Below are 13893 nucleotides of genomic sequence, written 5' to 3'. Positions count from 1 at the left end.
CCAATACCTTCTCATGAAACTACAAACTCCCACACAGTTTTGCAGCAGATTCTTGTCACTGTGCTGTAGGTGTTTTTTCCACCCCTACCTCTCCTCTCCAGCTCCCTGTAGACAAACCTGCCTTCCTCCCTGTGCCCTGACCAGAAAGCACTGTTCTTTTGACTGAGGAGGAGTGTTGCAAACCAGGGTTTGCTGTTTGGGAACTGATATGTTCCCAAATAGTTTCCATTAGATATTGAAATTGACAAGCAGTACAAATTTCTCTCACAGTTTATTCATAACAGTTCAAAACGTCAAATTTTAAGGAGAATCTTCCACAAACCAATACAGCGTCCTAACTGATTTAACTGCAAGACACACAAGATCAAAGTTTTGAACAATTTATAAAAATACTGGAAACATAAGAAACATAATAAAGCAGCCACACAATCCGTAGCCTTAGACGACTCTGCAGGTCCGTATGTAAGCGTAAGAAAATATACTTAAACACTGTGTTCACAACAGATTTGCTGCCCAGCCCCTGACTGCCTGGAGTAACATGTCAGGCATCGATTTCTGGAAATATTTAAGAGAAAACAGCTTAAAGGATCAGTCTAAATCATGGCTCCTTGCTCTCTCAGATGTCTTAATCCCTGTGTTATGAGTCAGAGCACAGCCCGGCATCCTCAGGCAGGACCCTCCAGGCCGTGAGCAAGTTTAGGCTAAAGACTAAAAAATGATCAAGTGTTTACCATCCTTGCCCCTCAGCTTGTCCTACCTAGGGAGTATTGTCAGCTTTTTAATTACCTCCTTAGATGTTTTATTCTTATGCAAAACTTTTTGTTTCATATCAGGTACATTCTTAGTGATTTAATCAGTTTCATTCACTGCAAAGGACTTTCTTACCCCTTTTTTCTGTATTCTTTTTCTGCCTCTTATTGCTGCATTGTGTGAAGTCAAATACAAACTTCTCCTCACTTCAAGCCTGCTGTGACTCTTTGTCCAGAGATGATGTCTCATTCTTTCTGAATTCACAATCCTGCGACGAGGTTGTTCTTGTTCTTGTTGCTGGGAAGCTTGGGCGTTCTCTCCTTCTTCTTGCGTGAGTCTTTGTTGTTTTGACTGGCTTTGATCTCGGCCTCCCAGTCTTTTTTCACCATTGTGTACAGCCTCATGGTGGCCTGTGCGTCCTGGACCTGTCAAACACAGGAGGGGGGGACAGAGGGTCAGCTGAAAATGCTACAAGCGGTATATTTTTTTTTATTTTCTATCATTTCATGAAAGTCCTTGTGATGGTGCATTTTTGTGCCAGAAGATATGCAAATGAAATGCGGCTTCAAAGTTACAATTGATTTCTAAGTCAGTTGTTCTGTGTGCAAAAAGGGAGGAAAATTATGAAATACATGAATGTAAGCAACACATAGAGGATACAGACAATAACATCATTGACCAATATTTCAACTGATTTGAATAAAAATGGCTCAGCTGTGTCAAAGTTTGATAATATATAGAGTTGAATGATAGGTGTGTTGTTGTTTTTTTTCTTAAATCATACTGTATTTATTTTGACAGATATTACAATTGCAATATGAATATTTTAGTGGTAATGATCTTTTTTGGATTAGAATTTTCATTTTAACTGGAAAAACAATCCAAATGATGGTAATATAATTTTTGATTGGATCTGTTCCAAACTTTGCTCAACATTTTTACCTTTATTGAACAAATTGTATTTTTGATAACATCTGTGGTAACGGCAGGTGAGAGGTGATGGCCTGTGTTTGACGTTGACTTACGGATGAATGTTCACCCTGCTGGACTTTGACGTTGAGTATTTCGCGACAGAGGACTTTCAGGGAGGGTCGACCACTCTAAAAAGAAGGAAAACAAATCATTATATATAAAACCTCATATGTATGTATTTAGGAGCCCTTGCATGGCATGAAAAGGCAGGCGATGTTACATGCATGCACACAGTTAGTCTGAATACCTTCACTGCCTTCTTAAAGGGTTTATACTTCTGGGTGTCACGGATTTTCTTTTTTGGGTGATCCAAGAGTAAAATCTGAAACAAAAGTTCCGGGTTAGATTAAGGCATAAAATGTTTTGAAAATGAAATGGTGTCATATCAGATGTTACATCCAGCTCACTGTACCTTGAGGTCGTTGTGTATGGCGTGTCCAACCACTATCCTCCCCTGCAGGATCTCAGCGACCTCCCTCTGCACGGTCCGTACATCCTCCCCTGCAGCACAGAGACACACATTACATCTTACAAAAAAATAACCTTGAAAAAAAATAAAATCAATGCAGAATATCACATTATTTACAAAACATTTCAGTGACACACGTCTGGACCTCATGGCTCACCCTCTCTGATGTCCTTTGGTCGGATGCCGCTCACGGCCGTCCTGTAGTCCGTCACTTTCTCTGTGGGCTTGACAAATTTGTCGTAGATGCACTTTCCAAACTGGTTCACGAGGGAAACGCGTGCCAGGATGCTCTCCTCTCCATCGGGACCCACTCCCACCATCTCACAGTCTATGGCCACAGCTCTGGTGAGGCTGACAGGGAGACGTGGGAGAAGCCTCGGTTACAGCTTCGGCATCGTAACAGTGCTCCTGACATTCTCAGCTTTCAGCAACATGGTTTTACCCCAATGCATTCCCAGTGCCTTTACTTGTGAGTTTTAATTAAATTATACACAGAGTGATAAAGTTTACAGGAGGGTCAAGTGCTGTAACTATAAGTGATGTGTGCATTGTGCATATGTGTTTATTATAATCTGCCAAGGACCTGCAGTTGGAAATTAACTCAAGATAAATCTGATACCCTGCATCAAATAGTTACATTTATGCTTCATAAATACAAATTTTAAATATAATGAATCATGGAGACAAGCGGTGATCCTGTGTTTTTTCTGACTTCACATGAACGCAGCTCATGTTGTCGCCGTGTGTGATCCGGCTCACCCTTCAAAGGCTCTCTCCTTGACCAGGGCCCTCTCAGTGTCGGCGGAGGTGCTCTTCTGAACACCCTGCTTCCTCCTCATGATATCTGCCGCCTCGGCCCCCACCGTCGCTTCGATGTCATCGGGGTCCACGTCGTCAAACCAGAGATCCTCTCTACAAGGACGGAGCACAGCACAGAAACGTTTCCATGAACCTGATCACAAGTGCAACAAGTCTGTTGTGAGCGAACAGCAAAACGAACCTCTTGCTTTTTATTAAGTGTGGCAGCGATTTACTTACTCTGTGGGTTTTTTGTCCTCCACTGCAGATTTCTTTTTCTTAGCTGCTTGCTCAAAGTTTGACGCCTTCCCATCGTCCTTTTTCCTTTTGTGGGCTTTAGGCTGCCGTGTCTCTGAGACTGATGGACCCTTTACGTCACCACCGCTGGGGACAGTTTTGTCCTTCCCTGCTTTCTTTGGATCCGTTTGCACGGGACAGGCATTGTTCTTCACTGTCATTTTCAAAGATTTTTTCTCCTCTTGTGGTCTTTGTGACGCTCCATTTTTCAGGCTTTGTACCGCAGGCTGCTTCTTCTCCGGCTGACTGGACTTCAGGATCTGTCAAAATGATCACTCATGTTAGAGGGGTTTGACTTAAGCAAAGCAGTGAATGTGGCATCAAGATTTAGACTTGTTGTGTCACCTCCTACCTGCTGTAATGTTTTCCAGTTGGAAGAGAACTGCTGAGCGTCTTTAGGAGGTAAGCTCTGCTCGGCTTTGGCCTGTCCTTGGTCCCTCTGGAGGGGCTTTTTCTTTTTAAACTTATCCTTCATCCAGGGTTTCTTTTTCTTTTTGGCTTTGTTGTGCTTCTCTGTCGCTGCGGGCTGCTGTGCTTTGGCCGTGGCGGAGGGAGAGGGTGTCTTACCTGCCTTCAGCTTGGACATCGCGGACAGACCGGGGCTCTACACATGTGAGGGGAGCTGCAGCTGCTCAGCCACGCCGGACATCACACCTCACCCTGCCGCCTTCAGCTGACACGACACCGGCAAGTGTTACCTGCACACCCCGCTCCCACCGACGGACAGTACCGCCTCGGAGACCTGCTCAAAATGCTACTAAAACTAATTAACAGTAAACTATTTGGGTGTAGTAGCCAACTCCATGCTTCACTGTGTACTTCCGATATGCGCGACGCCTAAATGTGTCCGGCAAGCGCAGCAAACTGTAATGTAATGATACAAAGCTAAATGTATGATGGAAAAAAAAAATCTCCCTTATACTCGCTTTGATTTATATAAAAACTACCGCCAAGACTGTATATATTGTGTATACATTTTAAAGCCGCTGCGAACCTAATAATCCAATTTATTTTCTCACGTGGAACTGTTTTTCAGATACGCGTTTCACCACGTGCAGGATATCGCGCTGGACTACGGGCAAGTGAAGTGATTACAGTTTATTAAAAAGGAAGACGGTGTTTGAGATGTATCTGACATAATTATCACCCAGCTTCACGTGTACTTTGGTGGACGTCCCGGTAAATATTGAGACGCAGAGCCTGAATGCCTCGTGAGTTTGACTTGTTTCGTATTTTGGGACTGAAATAGGACACTGGTTCAACCAAAGGGTAGTTTGTAGCGGGTCAACACAGCTGACCCTCAGTTTTAGGGCATGGCCTGGTTGGTCTTGTAGAGTGAAGCATTACTTTATCAGTGTCTTTAAGTGTTCATCACTCTGATCTTGGTCTGTTTCTTGGACTGTGGTTTCAGGTCATGGTGGAAAACACTCCCTCTCCCCTGCCTGAGAGGGCCATCTATGGTTTTGTGCTTTTCCTGGGCTCCCAGTTTGGTTTCTGTAAGTCCAATAGGCCTGATGTTTCTTAAAAAAAAAAAAAAAAAAAAAGGCTTAGAGGATGAGATAACAGTGATCAGGCCTGTGGATCAGGATCTCATCCTGTACAGTGATCTGACATTTGTGTGTGTTAAGACTGTGAGTGGATGTTCAAGCAAAAAGCCTGCCTGCTCTCTGTGATTTTAAAAATGGTGTTACGGTGTGGCCTGCAAATGAAAATGAGCATCCCCTGTCTTTCTCCACAGTCCTGTATTGTCTGTGGGCTTACATACCAGAGGAGTGGCTGCACTCAATAGGACTCACTTACTGGCCTCAGAAGTAAGCAATACATTAATAAGAATGCAGAATAAGAAAGTGAAGTGTGTGCCTCAGGAAATACATGCACTACATCAGTTCAACAATTGAGACCCCACAACTTCACTTAATTATTTTGTATTTTCCCTTAGATTTATGTTTTTATGTGTCTTGTGTACAGATACTGGGCTCTTGCTGCGCCGATCTACCTGCTGGTTGCCTTAATCGTCTTCGTGGTCGTGTTGTTCGGGGTCAACATGAACAACACAGCTCCACTCGACTCCGTGGATAACATCACAGGTCAGAGCTGTCGTTTACAAACCTGCAAGCCACTTTTAACAGGCCATGCGGCTGTGTGGCAGTAGCAACTAGCCAGGTCCGCTTTGTTGTCATCGTAGAATCAGAGCCGTGAAATGTGCTGACAGGCTTTTCAGTTGTAATTAAAATACTAAACAAGCACAAAACAGCGAATGTGTTCAAAAGAGATATAAAAGCAAGTTCTGGGCATGAGCGTCCTCTCCTCCTTTTCACCTGGACACTCTCATTTCTTTCCTGTCCACCTCAGATGTCTACGCCAGAGGCCAGAGGACAGACGACTGCCAGAAGGGGGGGATACCGAGACTGAAAGATGTTTCCATCAGCGAAGTCAACAGGATGTTCTACTTCGAGTCAAAGCTATGAGCATGGAAACAAACAAACAGGGAGAACGTGGTGGGAGCTGATTTGACACAAGAGGGATTCTGTTTTCTTTATTTCTCCAGGGAAGAGACGAGCACTGTGCAGCCCAAGCCCCATGGGGACCGTTTGAGGTGGTTGAGAGCCTTGCTCAAGGGTCCTTGGCAGGGCTTTCTGAAGGACAGGAGGGAGTTAATGAACTCTCCTTGACATATTTTCCCAGAAGGCACTGAGAGTTGAAGCGATGCTGCTGTCACTGTTTAGACGCTTTAAACTTTGGGCTGCTTATCCAACACAACACACACAGAAAAAAGACAGTTGACATGAACTCTTCTAACCGTTTTTTTTTTTTTTTTTTGAATTCATTTAATTTTCTCCAGCTTTGTATCTATAAAATACAACCCAAGATCATGATCATATTCCAATTATGTGCAAATATAACATAATGTTTTAAATATATTCCTACTATTAAGAAGCACAGGATAAAAAGCTAAAACCCGATAAATTATTGCAAATAAAAAGTGGTTCAAATAAATCAATTGGAAATAACACAAATGAGAAGATACCAAAACTAAAATATCATGAAAGTATGTATATAAAATTGTGTTTGAATGATGTTGATTGAACACAGCAGGCTCTCTTTGTCATGAGTACATCAGAACAAACTGTTTTTTACATCGTCCAAAGCACTGGACACATGAGGATTATCTTCAATAAAGTATATTTTTATATGTAGTCTTGTTTATGTGCAATGACTAGACTTTGACTTTTTTCAGGTTGTACACTTAGATTTTTCTTGTCTTTTCTTTTCTTTTCTTTTTTTTTTAATGTCATGTTTGCAGCTGTGGCCATGTTCTGTTCCAGTGTGCAGCAGTATGGCAGGTTTGGTCCCTGTAAATTGGCTTAAATAAATCAGGCTTCAGGCATTTTGTCAAAATAAAACTAAGACTGCAAACTGTCATTATTAAGTAAGTAAATAAGTGCACAGTTAGGTGAGTGAGCAGGGAAGTTGTAAATTATAGAAGTCAATAACTATAAACAAGTGTAAATAAGGAGGTCTTCTATATGTAAATGTAAGTAAAGGTATGTGCGATATTACTTAATTAGTTTATACTTAATTAGTTTAACAGTTAAGGTGCCAATGTACTTTTTTTCCCTCTTGTTTGGGCTGAAAACATCAAATAATTTAAGAAGTGTAGCATGAATTGTTGATTTTTTTTTTTTTTTTTTTTTTTTAAATAATGTTTTATAGGCTATGTTTTCTACAGTAGACCAGTAGTGCCACCATCAGGACAAGGACAGATGTCTCTTCTACCAGAGACGGACAGCAGAGGCAGCTCTTGACCAATACAGACTCAGTGGCCACAAAGAGGCAGTAAAGTCATGAAGACACTAAAAAACATGGCTAACCAAAGAGAAGTGGACCTGCGGTCGCTGTCGGACAGGAAAGGCTGAAACAGAGAAGCACGTCCTCTTTTACTGTGGCGACTAACAATGACTCTGCAAATTCAATGACAGAGTCCCACATGACCCCTCTCCAGATCAAGAGAAGACATGGAGAGTATTGATGGTTAAGTGTGAAGCAGTTATTACTGTCTTATGTCTTCATACCACAACTTGAGACACAATGAGAACCAACACATTAAATAGAAATAACTATAAGAACCATTTACATCTATATATATATATCATACAACATTGTCACATTTTCTGACTCATTTTGCTATATTTTCTATTTTAACTGTTACATTCTTTCCCCCATATTTACATTAATCCTTTATTTATTTCACATATGCTATTATTGCAATTATTATATCTTTTCCCACTCAATTGAACTCTTTATCGTCTTTTATCATTATTGGTGTTATTGATTACTAGCCTTAGCAATATACATAATGTATAGTAATGGTAAATCATTGTCTGCAAGAAAGAGCATGTAGGTGGTTATTCTGTCAGATCTTTAGACTGTTAATGACTACAGCAACTGATAATGAACTAAACAGGTTTATGATTCATTGTTGTCTGTCTACTATATATATAATGCACACATACAGGACTGCACAGTGTGGCATAAAAAAATGTAGTTGTGATTACTTTGCAGAATATAGCAATTGCAATTTAAACTGATTCGGTCATGGAGGGTTACCTGTATTTTAACCAACTTTAGCCTAGAATATGTCAACAAGGCAGATGGCATAATGCAAGCTGTTCACACTAGTTTATATTATTTTGATACTGATGTATATTTACAGCAACTTTTTTTAAATAGAAAATGTCTGTAATATGTCTACTTAATGTACTTAACTAAATTTTACTTTCTTAAACAAATGCATATTGATGTAACTACATACACATATATAATGTGTCACAGTATTATATATATATAAAAAAAAATGTTGTATCAATCAATGCATCTATTGACTACTAATGACTAAAAATCACAATTCACTCTATGTAGTATATGCTTTCAAAATGCAGCCACACAATAATGACTAGCATACTGTGCGACATGTCATTTTGTTTGGTACTCCTGTCCACTTGGTGGCGTGGTAAGCAACATTCGTACATCATTTGCCGATCACCATAAAAATAGAAAGAAGAAGAAGGATTATACTTCCATAAGAAAAAACGCGCTTCCCTGTAATTTGTGTTCGTTGCTGCCACTTCCTCGTCATCAAGCAGGTTTTTGGGAACCTGGTGAAAGTAACATATGCACTGCAGGTTGTTTCATTATCGCGCAATGGCCTTTGCACTTCCGGTTTGGTTTGCGGTGCAACATGAGCTCATTGAGAGCGGCGGCGCGGACGGAGCATCGCCGGGATGTTTCGACGATTTCGACGACGAAGCTTTGTTTACAACTTTCCACCTCACCAGGCCTTGCATTACATTCATCGCGGACAACATCCGCCTCCGCTTGAAGAGGGAGACCACCAAGGCCCCCGTGGATGCGATGGTCATGGTTACGCTGAACTATTACGCACAGGGGGTGTCGTCGGTGTCAGTCCAGGAGAAAGCCGGCATCAACCAGTCAGACTGCGCCGAGATCATTAATACAGTGTCCAAAGTTATGGCAACCATGGCCGACCAGTTCATTTCCTTCCCGGTCACTCGGGACGCCCGGGCTAATGTCGCCCACAAGATCGAGAAGTTCTGCGGGATCCCCAGGGTGCTGGGCGTCCTCGCCACCGCCCACTTCAAGGTCCGAGCCTCTCCGTACGAGAAGGACGCTTTCCGCTCGTTTCTCAACACCCGGGGCTACACTTCAGTCATGAGCCAGGTCATGTGTGACTGCGACGGAAACATACTGAGTGTGGAGAAGTGTTGCACGGGCAGCACATGTGAGCAGGAGATGTGGGACTCCTCTTTTAAAGGGAGGGAGATGGAGGAGGGCATGCACGGCCAGTACTGGGTTATTGGTAGGTGAACAGATGCAGGTGGATGAATGGGTGCAAGCTGGAACTGGATGCACAACACAATCAAAGCTCAAGTAAACTATCAGCCCGGGCAAAGCATCATATGCATCAATAATGATAGCCTTTTAGATATAAATTAGTTATAAGTTGCTCAGTTGCTCTGATTACTATTGCTACACTCAGAGAGCCAGTAGAAAGTGTTTTTTTTCTCCCTCAAATGTGACAGATCTAATTATGTGTTTGCCTTGAAAAGGCAACACATCTTAATCTTGTGCATATTTCTTATTATTATTTTTATTGTGGACAAATTTCGGCGCGCTACTCCTCCTACGGCTTTCGTTTTAGGCCCACACAATGAATTGGAAAAATGTGCGACCCGATTGGGAGAAGTGTGATTCTCTGCTTTTATAAGGAATCCACTTACGGAATTCTCGCAATTCCGATTTTACGGAAATTTTCGGCCATGCGCAATGAATGGCCAAAACTTCCCGAGGCTCCAGGGCGCAGAGCTTTTGACCTGCATCCACGCACCAAATACGAAAAACGTGCGTCTTGTGGAGAAGAAGCGGTGTGTCGATTTTCAAGCCTACGTTTTTCCGCAATTGAATTCGGAATTTCGGACGCAATACACACTAATGGCGGAATGTTTGGAGTCCCAGAGTGAGTGACATCACGGCTGGAGTGCAGCAGCCCTGAAAAATCGTCTAAAATTTTTTGTCTTTTGCTTGCTCTCCTGGCGACAATTTTCACTCCACATGTATAAATTATGTATAAAATCAAATAGTAGGAAAACTAGTTCTGCTTTGAAAAATGTAAATACAAAAGCAAAGTAGCTTAAACTTTTTAAACGCTGACACTTAGCGAGGCAGGAGTGCCAGCTCTCTCCCCCATAGACTCCCATCATATCTCCAACTCAATATCTGGGGAGAGAAGGAGAAACACACACTTTTTTAACTCGCTGAATCACGGGCATTTTTGGGAGTTGGAAAATAATTTTAACACAGTTTGAAAGCCCAAAGCCCGACCTTTCTCATGATACATTTTATTTTCCTTACTGTCATTGAGAAAAAAGCATTTGTTTGACCTCTACTTTTAGGCAATTCTCTCCCAAGCACCAGTGTCACTCATGCTGTGGATTCATAGAGCCTCATTTCTGATTCCGCCCACACAAGCCTCAGTAGTGTAGCGGGTAGTGCCTCTGCCTGCCATGCAGGAGACCAGGGTTCAACTCCCCACCTGGGCAAGAGCCACAACACTACACAATCTACATAAACGTAGGGCTGGTGGCAAGCACATCAAAGTTTCTTCAGAAACTTTACAAAGTCTAGCTTATTTTTATAACCGTGTGCACAGGGAAAAAAAACCTGTATGTGACACTTTCAATTCTGATTTGGGCCACTCTCATGTGCTTCTAAATCAGATACAAATCACATCACTGTTACTACACTTTTTTTGTTGTTCAGCAGTGTGTTTGTTGTAAATGTAGGGTCATGGTACAGATTTGTTCACGCTGATGTCAGTTACAAATGTGAATAGTCAAGGCAAAAAGACCAGATCTGAGAAAAAATAAATAAATCAGAATTTGGTTACTTTGAGCCGTTGTGAGAACTTAGCCAATGTGTGCCAGCCTAGTGAGCTTTTTTTTTTTTTTTTTTTTTTTTTTACTACTGCTCTATTTGCCACAATAACATCTTTAATGTTCTTGCTGATCTTTTTTGATATTGTTTTCCATGCTTTATTAATTTCAGTTTCCTCCTCTTTATCTTTTGAAGGTGGTAGAGGCTACAGCTTGAGCACGCACATCTTGACTGCTGTGTCCAACCCAACAAATGACAAGGAGTTCTCCTTTAACCAGGCCCATGCCAAGATCCTTGACGTCATGCGGACAACGCTTGGCTCCATCAAGACGCGATTCAGGTGCTTGATGCAGCTCGGTTTTGCACATGAGGCCTCTTTGGACAAAAAGGCTGACATTATCAAGGCGTGTTGTGTCCTGCACAACATCGCCAAGAAGTTCTCAGTTCCTGCTCCACTTATGGCTGGTAAAATTGAGCCTTTGCACCCAGGGAAACAACATCAGGCGCCAGAAGTGGAGATCAAGCCTGAGGCCCTGAAAGCCAGACAGGATCTCATCAATATTAAGTTCTCTGTTGCTGTCCCCAGTAGTGAAGACTAATATTGTGGAGTACGCGTGACGAGAGTGGGCAAGCTCCCTGCATCTTTTCCTTAAGACACAAAGCAGGCACAGAGGAACAGATGAAGCAACAGATAAGGTCAAATGTTGGAACTGAACCCAGGTGATGATGTGAGATTCATACATGGTTTTGATGCAAACTGCTGTTTTTGAGCCAGTCCGACCAGAATGTATCAAAGGGGCAGTTAATTAGGTCAGCAGTGGGCTTTGTTAAAATGAGCTCATTTATTAAGTCAAAAAATGTTTTTGTCATACAAAGTGAACAACATTTAGTTTGATCTACATCTACATTCACTTTAAATAAATTGTATTTCCAAAACATTCCTCGGTCATTTGGAGTGTAGTTCCCACACAGTGAAATAATTCCAATGGCATGCAAAAGAGAAAGTAAAAGTCAAAATAAGAATTAAAGTGCACTTAAAGTCCTGAGCATACAATATGCAATAAATCTAGTTTAAGTTTTTATGATTACATACATTACATAACAATATTTATCATACAGAATCTAAAAGTAGTATTTTCCCAATGGAGCTGAATGAGTCCACAATCCATTGTTTACCACCTCAGTTATTTTGCGAGTGAAACTCTCGTAGTGCAGTTGCATTGGCATATATCATGTCTGAATTCTCATACAGGTTCTCTTCGATCGTCTGCTGTGGTTTCAGGGAGTTCATGATGCACTGGTGCAGGAAGACGTACTGGGACTGGAAACAGAGACCAGAGTTACTGCTGTCCGTTGACAAGCAACATTTATAAGCCGAATGTGTTTACATGCACACAGTATTCTGGCTGATACTTTATATCCTAATTAAGATGTTTTTCAGGACGACCCGTTTCTCGGGTAACACTTGACTCGGTTGGAATTTCATGGTAAGTAGGTGATAATTGGGAAGTAATGTATTTGAAAGTTCTCTGCAATTACCCCAAAATTATATCAACATTAACGTCAAACTGAACCTTTTACTTTTATTGTATCATCAAATTCATGCTTTGGATAAATGGTTCGAATCCATTAGATCATAAAAATGAAATCCGAGTTGCAACAGGTCATGGAATTTCTGGAATATCATGAGATCCAAAGACTGCCTTTACATGTGCAACTTCAGTTCTGTGCAGTTTAGTTGTATTGGAGTTCTACTGGAAAACAACTGAATAAAAATCTAATTTGGTTTGCAACATCATTTGGAATGCTTAGAATAAATGGTGACATCATAAAAATAAAACTTTCCATTTTCAACTAATTTTGAGGCAGATACTGGGTAATTTCAAAGAAATTTTGCTAATTCCCACCTACTTACCATGAAAGTCATGGCCCACTAAAATGAAGTGTTACCGGTTCTTGCATTAATCCTGAACAGCAAATGGTGAACAGGATGTGTGTGGTCATGCTTTAGTTTTCTGTTAATATTGGCAGGGCCCAGTTATGCCAGTATTATTATGCCGGTTGATTTTCTCATAATTAAGGTATGAACAAATAAGACTGTACAAGGTGTTTAGATGAGGCAACTGAAAATGAGAGCTTCAGTCTCCCGTAGAAGAATAATGTGCATGTGAACACACTCCTTGGAGCTTTGGTACTGAGGGATGTCACAAGGATCGATGCCAAAGTACCAAGTTAAGACCAAAACGACGCTATTCAACACAACTTGATACCTCACTTTGCAACCCAGTGTTGTCTAACGTAATGCAGCCTTAGCCTGTGTGTGTAAATACTTGAAATGTGTAAAGTTGCAGTCGTGCTCACAGGACTGTGAATCTTAATGAGAGCAGGTAATGCAGACCTTTGTGTTTGTTGTTTGAAAAACATTTCATACAGTTCCTCTGATTAGAAACTAGTATTTTGTTGGGCTGCTTTGTTTTCTACTTTCTACTTGATTTTTTTTTTTCTTTTTTTTTTTTCGGCTGTAACCTATATGTACGCATAAAGTTTCTGTTTACTTGTTCATGTTTATACAAAGCTTTTAAATAAAGGGGTGTATGCTGAACAGAATTTCTGTTATTGTCATGCTGTTGAGTCAGATATCAGAGAATCATGGAACTTCCCCAGTATTTGTATCAAGTACCAAACTTCTCGTATTGTGACATCCCTTGTGGGACTTGGAGAGCTGTGACTGAAAGCAAGAGGAAGCCATAGTTACTGCAACACTGCAAGCCTCACATAACAGTTACCAAGCCCTGAGGAGAAGCCATTGCCAGTTTCTGGGAAATATGAAGTCAAAGATACCATTTACATAATCTATCAGGAAGGTGTCATGATTTTTTTAGAAATGGCACAACCTTTGTCCCCATGTCTACCCACTGCTCGCTTTGTTCAAGTCATTATAGTGGGACAGAGGACATTTATTTACTCAAGATTACTGATGAGTAAATTCCCGGGAGATGAATTAACATAAACAAAGCACAGGGCACCCTGATGACTCACTGTGTAGTGCAAGTACCACTGAGGTTTTCAGCCACAGTGGCCTGCGTTTGAATATAGTCTCAGCCCTTTGCTGCATGTCATCCCATCATTGTGTCTCTTTTCACTGTATTTGTCAA

The 13893-nt window shown here is 41.3% G+C and overlaps 3 protein-coding genes across 5 annotated transcripts; 2 read left to right on the top strand and 1 right to left on the bottom strand.

Moving 5' to 3' along the window:
- Nucleotides 1-252: 252 nt before the first annotated feature.
- On the bottom strand, nt 253-4130 carry rexo4 (REX4 homolog, 3'-5' exonuclease). Its single transcript, XM_030077723.1, has 8 exons — nt 3639-4130; nt 3230-3546; nt 2951-3103; nt 2349-2542; nt 2135-2223; nt 1970-2044; nt 1776-1850; nt 253-1175 (listed from the first exon to the last, which is right to left on the bottom strand). Exons 1-8 carry the CDS (start codon nt 3870-3872, stop codon nt 1011-1013), a joined length of 1302 nt encoding a protein of 433 aa, XP_029933583.1. The 5' UTR covers nt 3873-4130; the 3' UTR covers nt 253-1010.
- A 206-nt stretch (nt 4131-4336) lies between these two features.
- Nucleotides 4337-6910, top strand: pigp (phosphatidylinositol glycan anchor biosynthesis, class P). Of its 2 annotated transcripts, none has more exons than XM_030077062.1 (5): nt 4337-4497; nt 4698-4782; nt 5025-5097; nt 5255-5373; nt 5639-6910. In XM_030077062.1, exons 2-5 carry the CDS (start codon nt 4701-4703, stop codon nt 5752-5754), a joined length of 390 nt encoding a protein of 129 aa, XP_029932922.1. In that variant the 5' UTR covers nt 4337-4497; nt 4698-4700; the 3' UTR covers nt 5755-6910. The 2 variants fall into 2 exon arrangements, with proteins under 2 accessions (XP_029932922.1, XP_029932923.1); XM_030077063.1 differs by having other exon boundaries at nt 4346-4465.
- Nucleotides 6911-8310: 1400 nt separating this feature from the next.
- LOC115378132 (putative nuclease HARBI1) lies at nt 8311-13423 on the top strand. 2 transcript variants are annotated; one of them, XR_003930100.1, is made up of 3 exons: nt 8311-9164; nt 10934-11458; nt 12021-13423. XR_003930100.1 is itself a non-coding variant. In XM_030078291.1 (2 exons), the coding sequence occupies exons 1-2, from the start codon at nt 8459-8461 to the stop codon at nt 11335-11337; spliced, it is 1110 nt and encodes a 369-aa protein (XP_029934151.1). In that variant the 5' UTR covers nt 8311-8458; the 3' UTR covers nt 11338-11587. The 2 variants fall into 2 exon arrangements, 1 of the variants encoding a protein (XP_029934151.1); XM_030078291.1 differs by lacking the exon at nt 12021-13423 and having other exon boundaries at nt 10934-11587.
- Nucleotides 13424-13893: the final 470 nt, after the last annotated feature.

This window comes from Myripristis murdjan, chromosome 19 (genome assembly GCF_902150065.1).
Source record: "Myripristis murdjan chromosome 19, fMyrMur1.1, whole genome shotgun sequence".
Classification (NCBI taxonomy): domain Eukaryota; kingdom Metazoa; phylum Chordata; class Actinopteri; order Holocentriformes; family Holocentridae; genus Myripristis; species Myripristis murdjan.
Note: the sequence above shows the minus strand (reverse complement) of the source record. Positions and strands in the feature narration are given on the sequence as shown.